Raw genomic sequence first — 13,421 nt, forward strand, 5'->3', positions numbered from 1 at the left:
GAGGTTGCCGGTGATGCGGAGTGGCGGGGGAGGGCGGAAGCTGTCCATACTACCGAATGGCTGATCGCTGGTCAAAGGCAGACTATCTCAGGATCGGTCCATCAAACTCTAACATCACCCACTGGTACCATGATGTGTTGGGTATGCTGGGTCTGTGAGGACTGCGTTTACCATAGCAGTGAGAGAGACAGGCTACCAACACTTTCAGAAGTCCAACTCTATTTTATTTAACTATGAGCTGTTAAACATACTTGCACTGTGGGTTGACACTATGTTAAGTTGACTGGAGACCTGAGGCTAACATGACCAGACTATCCTGCTAGCACATGGTAGATGTTCATGTTGCTGATCACGGGCTCTGGCTGTCTCAGAGGCTGCATCCCAAGAGAGCGGGAAAACTAGTGCCCTCTGGCTTTATAGTGGTCATGTCCTGTCTGGTGATTGGCTGCTGTGTTCTGTGTGTTGATTGGTCATTCAGTGTGTCAGTCAGTGTCTGTCTATGCACCATCATATACTTGTGTGTATATTATGACACCTGTCAGTGTAGGCTTGGACCAGATTCCCAGGTTGCATCAGCAGCGACAGAGTGCCACCCTCCCCAAATGCCAGCCATCTGGGGGCCTCCGATCGCCTGGCAGATCCCTACCCCAAGTGCCATTCTGCCTGGTCTCCGTACGGCTCATTTAAATTGATCTTGCCCAGAGGGGGCCAAGATCCAGACTGCAAAGTCTCATGAGATTTGGATGGATCTCACGAGACATCCCCAGCGTCAAGAATTTCACAAAAGGCCTCTTGCCAAATTCATCAGCCTCGTTACGCCACCAGTTCTGGCGCAACAAGTGTGCAAAGATGGTTAAAAATAACGTGAGAGGAAAAGCTTTTAAAAATAAGTTAATCTATTGGTACATCAATCACACAATGTCTGTAATTAAACAGGGACATAATAGTCAATAAAATTGGAGAAACCAAACAGAGTTTGGAATACTGAAACATGGCTACAGATAAATCAGGACTGGGAATTAAACATTGCAGGGTATATATCATCTTCAGGAAAGAGAGTGGGGGAAGGGTGTGTGTGAAGTAGTTCTTATTAGAGATAGCACAATGGCAGCAGAAAAAAAAATGCAACCATAAACAAGACCGAAATGGAATCCATGTCGATAGAAATAAGTGAACGATCAGTTAGATAAATAGGGGTAGTTTCCTGACAACTTAGTAGAATAAACGGTGGGGGGGGGGGGGGTATGCAAATTATGGAAATGAGTATCAGACATAGAATAATAATCATGGGGAATTTCAACAACCGTGAAATGATTTGGCAGACGAGATGGGTAAAGAATGGAGCTCCCACAATATGTGCAGGACACATTTCTAACCGCGTACGTATAAAGCTCGACAAGGTAAGATTTGCTATTGGATCGAGTACTAAGGAGTGAACCAGAGGAGGTAAGAGAAGCAAAGCTAGGGGAGCATCAAGGCGATAATGACTACTAATAACAATTGAGGAGGACAAAGGCCTGACAAAAGCGAGGGTAATATTTTGGAGAAAAGTTGATTTTTTTTTGGGGGGGCTGAGAATAGAACATTGGAAAGTAAAATGGACAACATGGGTGAACAATGATGTAGCATAGCAAAGGGAAGCTTTTAAAATAGTGAGATCAGTTAAGCCACATTCTTCGAAATAAGTAACCAGGAAAAATTGAACACCAATAAGACTCCATGGATGCATTAAGCTATAAGAGAAAATTTGAGGGAGAGGGAAAGGACATACCACAACTACATGGGCAACAGGGGAGAGCATGACGAGCAAATGAAGAGGCGAACAGTCAAATAAAACCATGGGGACATAAGAGGAACTGTAAGAAACTAAATTATCAAGGTACATAACCAAAATAGTAAAATATTCTACAGGCGTACAAATTAAAGGAATACTAGAATGTAAATAGAGCTACCAAGTGGTGGTCAGGATAAAATCATGAGCCATTATAGCAAAATGGCAGAAATATTAAATCATTATTTTGCTTCAGCAGTTTTTTAGTTGTATTTTTTCCAACTAAGGGGCATTTTTAGTATGGCCAATCCACCTACCCTGCACATCTTTGGGTTGCGGGGATGAGACCCACGCAGACACTGGGAAAATGTGCAAACTCCACACTGACAGTGACCCAGGGCCGGGATTGAACCCAGGTCCTCGGCACCGTGAGACTGCAGTGCTAGCTTCAGCATTTATTGGGGTATTGACAGATTGGGTAGACAAAACATGAGATGAGAAATTATATAACTGCACTTAAAATGAAACAAAGCAACAGTTAAATGAGCTAATCAATTCGGGTCCGAATACCTCGGTCCAAATGTTTGGATATTTCAATTTTAATAATAATCTTTATTAGTGTCACAAGTAGGTTTACATTAACACTGCAAAGAAGTTACTGTGAAAAGCCCTAGTCACCACATTCCGGCACCTGTTCGGGTACACTGAGGGAGAATTCAGAATGTCCAATTCACCTAACAGCACATCTTTCAGGACTTGTGGGAGTAAACTGGAGCACCCGGAGGAAACCCATGCAGACACTGGGTGAACATGCAGATTCCGCACAAACAGTGACCCAAGCCGGGAATTGAATCGGAGACCCTGGTGCTGTGAAGCAACAAGTGCTAACCACTGCTACAATGCCACCCATATAAAGGGATTTCAGATTCGCATGTTTTAACAACCTTTCCACATAAAAAAAGTGCAAGTCCCCTCTAAAAGCTGCTGCTGTTAGATTTATTCCTTCACCAAATGATGGTCTTATTAATATCTTTCTGCACTTTACAGAAGCAAACATCTGTACAACGGGCAGATTCTGAATCACAGGAGGACCTTTCGGACTACACAGATGACCCCTGGAGGATAACTGAGGAACAGCGAGAGTACTACTTCAATCAGTTTAAAACCTTGCAGCCTGATACGAAATTGCTCATTTCCGGTAAAAAAAAACTTTCTTCAAATCAGAAATACAATCTTATGAATGAAAATGCTGATCTACCATGAAATAGTAGTCATGCCTTTATTTTTCTTTTAAAGTTTTCGATCAAGCCAGTGAAAAGGAAAAATAGGCTGGGTGCATAACAGGGGCTTTTGTATTCTTGACAACGTTGATCTTTGGCCCACCAAAGTCTCTCAGTGCTGAACCATTGTGAGGTTTTCTATTCCTGATAACAGCCACCCCCACAGAAAGGAGGCTTAAAACTGTGCCAAATGAAAGGCAGATTTCTGTCATGAATCCAGTCTCAACGGCAAACTGAATGGAGACTTCCCAAATGCATTTCATTTGAGTGACTGCAAGCTAGCAGGGAGGAAGTAATGCAAACTGCGTCACATCTCTGTGAGCAGAACCCAAACCCAGATTCCAGTCTGTGTGACAATGCCGAGCCCTTATTATTGCAACTTGCTAAAGAATGTGCCATGTTAGCATTAACTGGTAAATTCTCCCGTCTTCCCTTTAATTAACCGTCCAGTGTGTGTCCATAGAGCAAGGGAAAACGTTCAGAGTGTGCAAAATATCTGATAGATTTAATTACTTCATTTATATGCAATCAAAAACTCCTGGGCGGGATTTACTGGCTGTTCACACTGGTGGGAAATTCCGGTCCCACAGCGGCGCACGGGTTTCCCGACGACAAGGGGTGCTGTCACCGGGAAATCCCATTGATAACGGCGGGACCGCTAGATCCTGCACCTGCCCCGCCGAAAAACATGCAGCGGGGTTGTTGGTCAATCCTGCTCACTATCTCTATTAAAGGAAATAATCTGGTTACAAACATTTTCCATCACTGAAAGCAACCAATCAAACCCGTAAAAATTGTATAACTCCTTTGGGCAGCTATCTCATGCATTAAAATTGAATTTACGGGCTCCAAGATAATTAAACAATCTGGACAATAATTACTACACTTAAACATCTTATTACTGTAGTTCATGCTGACAACGTGCTCCTGGACAGCCCTCCCCATCTCCTTGTCCCTGAATATTGCTTTATTCCTGGATTTTTTTAATTATCAGGACCTTCAATTAGTTTAAGTTACCAGGTACAGTGCATGAGGTAGCACATGCAATTTGTATATTCAGTAAAGCGTTCGCAGTAGCTGCTTCTGATCATCACAAACCAACTTTTGTTGTCCTAGCTGTGTTTCAGCTGTGGTTCCATCTCACCACTCTAGTACTTCCAGGCCCCAGCCCCTCTGGTCCTAGCAGTGACTAAACGTCCCCCCCTGCAATAAATCACTCCTCTTGGATCTCATTCCTTTCTAATGCTCTTGAAAATCAGTACTCTAAAACTCACCCTTGGCCATAAGATTCTGGCCCCTGATTGAGATCTTGGATCAGATCCATGTCTAGCAGGCCTCACAAAGCTTCATTCTGAGCCCAACAAGCACCTTGGGAGTTCAGGATACCCTGCCCCATGCCTGAGAGTTGCGGGTACCCCACCCTATGCCCGTGGGTTCAGGGCACCCTGCCCTACACCGAGTATCGGGGCATCCAGCCCTGCGCCCGGAGATTCAAGGAACCCCCCCCCAGTACCAGGAGTTCTGGGCACCCCCCCTGTACCGGGTGTTCGGGGCACCCTAGCCTGTACCGGGAGTTTGGGGCACCCCAGCCTGTACCGGGAGTTTGGGGAACCCCAGCCTGTACCGGGTGTTTGGGGAACCCCAGCCTGTACCGGGTGTTTGGGGAACCCCAGCCTGTACCGGGTGTTTGGGGAACCCCAGCCTGTACCGGGTGTTCAGGGCACCCTAGCCTGTACCGGGAGTTTGGGGCACCCTAGCCTGTACCGGGTGTTCGGGGCACCCTAGCCTGTACCGGGAGTTTGGGGCACCCCAGCCTGTACCGGGAGTTTGGGGCACCCCAGCCTGTACCGGGAGTTTGGGGAACCCCAGCCTGTACCGGGAGTTTGGGGCACCCCAGCCTGTACCGGGAGTTTGGGGCACCCCAGCCTGTACCGGGAGTTTGGGGCACCCCAGCCTGTACCGGGAGTTTGGGGCACCCCAGCCTGTACTGGGAGTTCGGGGCACCCCAGCCTGTACCGGGAGTTCGGGACACCCCCCCATACCGGGAGTTCGGGACACCCCCTGCACCGGGAGTTCGGGGCACCCTGCCCTGTACCGGGAGTTCGGGGCACACTGCCCTGTACCGGGAGTTCGGGGCACCCTGCCCTGTACCGGGAGTTTGGGGCACCCCAACCTGTACCGGGAGTTCGGGACACCCCCCATACCGGGAGTTCGGGGCACCCTGCCCTGTACCGGGAGTTCGGGGCACCCTGCCCTGTACCGGGAGTTCGGGGCGCCCTGCCCTGTACCGGGAGTTTGACGCACCCCAGCCTGTACCGGGAGTTCGGGGCACCCTGCCCTGTCCCGGGAGTTCGGGGCACCCTGCCCTGTACCGGGAGTTCGGGGCACCCTGCCCTGTACCGGGAGTTTGGGGCACCCTGCCCTGTACCGGGAGTTTGGGGCACCCTGCCCTGTACTGGGATTGTGGGGCACCCTGCCCCTGCATTTGGTTCTGGGGCTGAAAGGAGGAAAACTATCCTTGAGTAAACAATCTTCAGAAGTTAACTGATCCAGAAAATATTCTTTACACTTCATGTTCACACTATTCTAATCGCAAACTAACCCAAGTCTTGTTACAGGTTCTGTTGCCAAGGACTTCTTTACAAAATCAAAGCTTCCAATCCGAGAACTTTCTCATATATGGTAAGTATAATTTAATTATACATTTCGTCTTTCTATCTGGCATGATGATCTGAGTACACTGAATAGTCACTGTGTAAAGATGCTCAAATCTCCGGGTTTTTAATTATGGTGGACTGAATCTTAAATTCTAATTGCCTTTGGTCTTGAAGCTCCAGTCAATTCTTGAATTATTTTAACAGATAGGAGTCGGAGATCCAAATTTTTCGGGAGAATAACGACAAATTAATAGCACTCACCACTATTAGCCTGCTTTAAAAAAAATAAAGCAAATTATAGAATAGAATAGAATAGAATTTACAGTGCAGAAGGAGGTCATTCGGCCCATCGAGTCTGCACTGGCTCCTGGAAAGAGCACCCTATCCAAGCCCACACCTCCACCCTATCCCCCATAACCCAGTAACCCCACCCAACACTAAAGGCAATTTTGGACACTAAGGGCAATTTATCATGGCCAATCCACCTGACCTGCACATCTTTGGACTGTGGGAGGAAACCGGAGCACCCGGAGGAAACCCACGCACACACGGGAAGAATGTGCAGACTCCGCACAGACAGTGACCCAGCCGGGAATCGAACCTGGGACCCTGGAGCTGTGAAGCAATTGTGCTAACCACTATGCTACCATGCTGCCACTTATAAAAATATGTTAAAGAAGAGAGATCCTGGGAGTTGTAAATCACCACAAAATATTGGTGATTTGCAGTGTTTCACTGTGTACATCCCACAAACAGGAGGTTGATGAAACCTCTGAGTGAATTTTAAAATTTGCTGAATTTGTGCTGGTATTTAATCTGATAACTGATCCTGTTAATGGTGAAATTTATGATTCTGACATGAAACGCAATCTTGGAGGCTATATGGGGATACAATTGACTAACTCATCCCAATGGTTAGTCAATTGTCCCTAGAAGTTTTGAAATGTTACATTTTAAAACTTTTCTTATGTATCCTTTTCTGTATCTTTATCGTGCTCTCTTAATCCAATCTTTCACATGCTGTTTCTCTTTCTGTGTCCAATTTGACTTTTGATTTAACTATTTCCTTCTCTGTTATTAGCTTGGTTTCTTTCTCTATCCTTGAGTTTTATTGGTTAAGGAGATGGACACAGTGCTGCTAGGGAGGGATTTTGATTGAGCGACAGTGAGAAAAACGGCGGTATATTTCCGAGTCAGGATGGTGAGTGACTTGGATGGTAGCTTGCAGGTGGTGGTGTTCTCTGGCATCTGCTGCTCTTGTCTTTCTAGATGGTGGTAGACCTGGGTTTGGAATATGCTTGTGTAAGGGGTGCCAATCAAGCAGTCTGTTTTGTTCTGGATGGTATTGAGACTCTTAAGTATTGTTGGAGCTGTACTTATCCAGGCTACTGGAGAGTATTCGCTCACTCTCCTGACCTGTGCCTTTGTAGATGGTATACAGGTTTTGGAGAGTCATGTGGTGAGTTACTTGCCGCCGGATTCCTAGTTTCACAATATACATTAATGATCTGGAGGAAGGAACTGAAGGCACTGTTGCTAAGTTTGCAGATGATACATAGATCTGTAGAGGGACAGGTAGTATTGAGGAAGTAGGCGGGCTGCAGAAGGACTTGAATATGCTAGGAGAGTGGGCAATGAAGTGGCAGATGGAATACAATGTGGAAAAGTGTGAGGTTATACACTTTGGAAGGAGAAATGGAGGCTTAGACTATTTTCTAAATGGGGAAATGCTTAGGAAATCAGAAGCACAAAGGGACTTGGATGTCCTTGTTCACAATTCTCTTAAGGTTAACGTGCAGGTTCAGTCAGCAGTTAGGAAGGCAAATGCAATGTTAGCATCAATGTCGAGAGGGCTATAATACAAGACCAGTGATGTACTTCTGAGGCTATACAAGACTCTGGTCAGACCCCATTTGGAGTATTGTGAGCAGTTTTGGGACCCATATCTAAGGAAGGATGTACTGGCCTTGGAAAGGGTCCACAGGCGGTTCGCAAGAATGATCCCTGGAATGAAGAGCTTGTCGTATGAGGAATGGTTGAGGACTCTGGGTCTATACTTGTTGGAGTTCAGAAGGATGAGGAGGGATCTTATTGAAACTTACAGGATACTGCGTGGCCTGGATGGAGTGGACGTGGAGAGAATGTTTCCACTCAGACTAAAGAGACGATCCTACAAAACAGAGATGAGGAGGAGTTTCTTCAGCCAGAGAGTTGTGAATCTGTGGTACTCTTTGCCGCAGAAGGCTGTGGAGGCCAAATTACAGAGTGTCTTTAAGACAGAAATAGATAGGTTTTTTGATCAATAAGGGGACCAGGGGTTATGGGGAGAAGGCAGGAGAATGGGGATGAGAAAAATATCAGCCATGATTGAATGGCGGAGCAGACTCGATGGTCCGAGTGGCCTAATTCTGTTCCTATGTCTTATGGTCTTATGACCTTCTCTTGTAGCCACAGTATTAATATGGCGAGTCCAGTTCAGTTTCTGGTCAATGGCAACCCCCAGAATCTTGATTTAGTGTGATGCAGCGATGGTAATGCCAGTGAATGTCAAGGGGATATGGTAGGAGAAGGTCGTTGCCTGACACTTGTCTGGCTTGAATGTTATTTGCCATTCATAAACCCAAGCCTGGACAGTATCTAGATCATGCTGCATTTGGACATGGACTGCTTCAGAGTAAATTTTATTCATACAAATAAAAAAAGGCCATCAGTTAATCCTTTACTGCGTATAACTACCTCTTATTTAAATGATAAATCATGAGATGGGAGGAGCTTAGTCAAAACATTTTCCGGTATTGTACTTTTCACCACTTGGGGCTGGTTTAGCACACTGGACTAAATAGCTGGCTTTTAAAGCAGACCAAGGCAGGCCAACAGCACGGTTCACTTCCCGTACCAGCCTCCCCGAACAGGTGCCGGAATGTGGTGACTAGGGGCTTTTTACAGTAACTTAATTGAAGCCTACTTGTGACAATAAGCGAATTTCATTTCATTTTCATTGTATATTGTCGCTTTGTATTGGATTTTCAGTATGAAAATCAAAGGACAGTGATAATAAGGTGATTTATTTTTCCTTACTCTGAGGTGACCACCTTTACCTAACTTGTGCAGATCATTTATCTAATACTGAGCAAATCTAGGCTTTGTTGGTCTGTATAGCTTACTACAGCACATCGGTCTGCTGAACCAATGATCCAAAATCCACTTGTATAATTTGAGCACTGTGCTTATGTTTATTAAATATCAATTAACTATTTGCGTTAGTGCTTTGGTTTGAAGTTTTGTAATGCTCCCAGCAAGGTAAATGAAAATGGTTGAAAAGTGGTTTTATTCTGACGGGTCAGCGTGCTGCGAGTTCCACAGCCTTGTCAATCTCCTTGTGATCTTAATTCTGTTGTTTATGTTTTTGTGGCTTTGGGGCGGTGCGATTGGCTCCGAAGCAGTTTTTGTTATTGGCATACGTAATTTTAAATAGTTGCAGGTTTGTTGTGTGGTAACTTTCCACGTAGACTTACAGGTCTGCTGAGCATTGCACCCGCACAGGCTGGAAAATGTAATCGCACAAAGTCAGAGTTATGTTGGTGGTGTGACATTTTGAATTACTTTTGAAAACCAGTTCCGCTGTTGCTCATTCTGAAGCTGAGTCTACTTTTCGTAACATAGTGTCGTGACTGAGGCTTATAAAATAATAACATGGTTGATTTCTGAATTCAAAGCTGTGTAGTCTGGTACAAGAATCCCGCTGCCAGCAAATGCCGTGCCGACTCCCACCACCGAGAAACACGCGGCTGGGAAATCGCAGAGTCCCATATCAATTATGTTATTGAAAGAGAATGTAGATTGTTTGATTGATGCCGTTGTCATTGGATTCACTATCCGCCTATTCTACTGTCTATGATAACATAGAACATACAGTGCAGAAGAGGCCATATGGCCCATCGAGTCTGCACCGACCCACTTAAGCCCTCACTTCCACCCTATCCCCGTAACCCAATAACCCCTCCTAACCTTTTTTGGACACTAAGGACAATTTTTAGCATGGCCAATCCACCTAACCTGCATGTCTTTGGACTGTGGGAGGAAACCGGAGCACCCGGAGGAAACCCACGCAGACACGGGGAGAACGTGCAGACTTCGCACAGTGACCCAGTGGTGAATCGAACCTGGGACCCTGGTGCTGTGAAGCCACAGTGCTATCCACTTGTGCTACCATGCTCTCCATTATGTATAATGCACAGGGTACAGTGCAGCAACTCACCAAAGACATTATTGGCAGCGTGATCTCCATGTCCTGCAAGATCTACACTGAAATGGCGCTGAGAGTGTCAAAAGACTGGAAGGGGCTAGTCCGGGGAGGGGGGTGGAACACAGGGTCTCACTATATGCAGACAACCTATTCCTATATATTACTGACCCATGAGGGGGAACGGGGGAGATTATGCGGATCTTAGGAGAATTTGACCGGTTCTCGGGGTACAAATTGAATATGGGTAAGAGTGAGGTTTGTGTGATCCAAGCGAGGGGGCAGGAGAGGAGACTGGAGGAGTTTCTGTTTAAGGTGGTGGGAGGGAGCTTTCGTTAACTGGATACTCGGGTAGCACGGGGATGGGAGCAGCTACACAAATTATATCTGGGCTGATTGGTGGAACAAATGAAAGAGGACTTCCGGAGGTGGGAACTGCTCCCATTGTCACTGGTGAGGAGGGTACAGACCGTAAAGGTGACGGTTCTCCCCTGATTTTTATTTGTTTTTCAGTGTCTCCCTATTTTTATTCCAAAGGCCTTTTTGAAGCGGGGGAACAGGGTGATATCTGGGTTTGTGTAGGCGGGTAAAACCCCGTGAGTAAAGCATGTGTTGCTGGAGAGGAGCCGAGGGGAGGGTGGGCTGGCACCACCGAACTTTTGCAACTATTACTGGGCGGCAAATATAGCCATGATGAGGAAGTGGGTAGTGGGGGAGGGGTCGGTGTGGGAGCAGGTGGAGGTGGCATCATGTAAGGGCACAAGTTTGGTAACGGCACCTCTGCACTCTTGCCGGCCTGGTACTCCACAAGCCCAGTGGTAGTGGAGGCCCTGAGAGTGTGGGGACAATGAGGAGGAGTTGGACTATGTCGGTCTAGCTTATGCGAGAACTATGGGAGATGGAGGGGTGTGTTACGCGTTGAACCATGTTTATATCTGTACTTGTGTCTTTTGTTATTATAAAACCATAAATGCCGGAATAAAATGTTTTAAAAAAAAAAAATTCTACACTGAAGTAGAAAAGCAGCAATGTTGCTGGAATACTATTACCCCCATATTTCCATCTAAGGCGCACACAATCCTGACTTCAACACCACTTGTCTTTCATTCCTTATCACTGAGTGGGAATCTAAAGCTGGTATGATTGCAGGATCATTCACACCAGGAGGTTTGCACTGATTCAAGAAGTAACCCTACCACCATTGTCTTGGACAGCTCCAGATGTGATGATAAGTACGTCTTTGTCAGCATTGTCCAAATCCTGAGAAGAATTAATATTAAAAGATTACTAGTCCCTCGACTGGAAAAGTGCGAGAGAGTAGCATCCAGATAAATAGAATACTTAAGAGTTTGGTGGAACTAGTCGTTAGATGGGGTCAGAGTAAGAGGAAAAGTTGAATGGCCTAATTCAGGATATGTGAACGCACAGGAGTGTGGTCAATAGGATTTGTGAACTAAAGACATAAGTTGACAAATGGAACAATAACATTGGGCGTGATTCTCTGGAAAGATTTTGAAGTGTGGTAGTGAGCGGGAACAGCCACGAGCTTCCCAACGCTCGGCCCAGCAAGGCCGGTAATGATATTCAACATTAATTGGTCCACTTAACGAGGCCTCACGGGCTCCTTGCTGCAAATGAAAGTTTGCCAGCCAATTCGCCATACCACCCTCGCCAGCCCCATGCCAACAAGGTTGAGCAGCACTTAAACAACACTTGCACAGCCAACCTTAGTCAGCGCGCATCCACGGTGCCGAGAGGAACGGCCCCAAGATTCGGCGATGCAGACCTGTCCAGGCTCCTAAACACACTGGTGGCCAGGAGAGATGTCGTGTTCCACCGAGGGTCCAGGAGGGTGCGCCACAACATAGCCAGTGTTGTCTGAGACGAGCTGGCAGCGACTGTAAGCTCTGGGAGCGTTACCAGGATGATTGGTCTCCAGTGCTGTAAAAAGGTCAATGACCATGGCACTGAGGACTGATTTTGATCCTGGCCCCGGGCCACTGTCTGTGTGGAGTTTACACATTCTCCCCGTATTTGCGTGGGTCTCACCCCCACAACCCAACAATGTGCAGCATAGGTGAATTGGGCACGCTAAATTGCTCCTCAATTCGAAAGAAAAAAGAATTGGGTACTCTAAAAAAAAATTTTTTTAAAGGTTAAAGACCTACACCGGGCAGCATGGGTGAGTAGACACCAATGCCCCCCACATCCACAAACTCTCCAAGCAGCCCACAACCCTCCCTTCATCACCCCCCGCTCCCCTATCCCTTTACCCCCCCCAACCCTTTCTTCGTATCTCACCCCCTCCCCCCCAACGACTGTGAAGCACGCATGTGGTTAATAATTCCCTCTCTGAGCCTCCACAGGAGGCTCACAACCCACAACCGTCGGGAGAGGGTCCAGGCTGGCGGGATGCTGGACTTAAGATTCTCGCCACCTTTGAGGAGCATGCCTTGGAGGTGACTCGGGTGGCCTAGGACAGAGTGGCACCAACACAGAGGTTGGCGGCAGCCATAGAGGTGAGGAACCACCGGGCCCCGCCCAGAGGGCCTGCCAAACGCGAGTTGTCATTGTCTTACTGACTGACCATCCCTTCAACTGACCACATGTCCATTTTCCCGCATTGTCACACAGTTCCTCCAGCCGATGGGGCCGGCCCATCCTTGGAAGCCCCCTCTCCAGATTCCCAGGGGAACACCTCGGAGGAGAGCTCCGAGGAAGACACAATCGAAGCATCACAACTGTCATCCCCACCCTACATCAGTGCAGATATTCGGCAAACCTGTGGCCCCTCACCGCGGCTGAGCAGAGGGCCATGGATGTGGTCAGAGGTCCAAAGAAAAGGGAGGTGGCCAGGGTGGAGATCGGCCCAGGGCGAGACCCCGCTTAGTTATGGTTTCCCCATGTTACATTTGTCAACTCCCTCACCCTTACCCCCACATCACTCCCACACCACCCTCACACTCATCCCCAGCTGCAGTCTAATCATACGTCTTGTCTTGTATCTTGCAAGGAACTGCCGGTTAAGGATTGGGCCCATCTGGTGTCCCCTGTCCCCAGCCAGTGCCACAGCTGAGCCCCCCCTTTGATGTTGACCAGCAATGAGGAGAGCAGCCCTCAACAAGAGACCCAAGACACCGGAGCTCGAGTCCAGGATGACACAGATTTCCCATCACAGCTGTCACCAACACCCTCCACCATCCCAGAGACACTCACCTCGGTTGGGCACTTTAGTGAAGAGGCTGCTGGGATACTATCTGGTGCGCATCACATAGCTGCTCCGGTATATCAGTTGGAGGTAGGAATTCCTGAGGGGCATGCCCAGTCCAGCAGGTCCTCGAATGACGGCCGCTGCTGGTGCACACAAGGCCTCGTGCGCCACCTCCTTTGCATCTCCTTCTCCTTGGCCTGTTGGGTGGCTGCCTCCTGTTCCTCTGGGGTACGCTCCGTTGCTGCACCTTCCTCCTCCT

General features: G+C 47.4%; 1 protein-coding gene across 6 annotated transcripts in view; it reads left to right on the forward strand.

Annotated features, from left to right (window-relative positions):
• reps2 (RALBP1 associated Eps domain containing 2) overlaps nucleotides 1-13,421 on the forward strand; it is a 259,419-nt gene that overhangs the window by 148,690 nt on the left and 97,308 nt on the right. For all 6 annotated transcript variants that reach the window (XR_005461312.1, XR_005461313.1, XM_038802518.1 and 3 more), the window contains 2 exons: nucleotides 2,819-2,969; nucleotides 5,670-5,733. Coding sequence is in view for 4 of the 6 variants with exons in the window: in XM_038802518.1 (XP_038658446.1) it covers nucleotides 2,819-2,969; nucleotides 5,670-5,733 (215 nt within the window). In the remaining 2 variants the exon portion in view is untranslated. The remainder of the gene's footprint in view (nucleotides 1-2,818; nucleotides 2,970-5,669; nucleotides 5,734-13,421) is intronic.

This window comes from Scyliorhinus canicula, chromosome 7, assembly GCF_902713615.1.
Source record: "Scyliorhinus canicula chromosome 7, sScyCan1.1, whole genome shotgun sequence".
Classification (NCBI taxonomy): domain Eukaryota; kingdom Metazoa; phylum Chordata; class Chondrichthyes; order Carcharhiniformes; family Scyliorhinidae; genus Scyliorhinus; species Scyliorhinus canicula.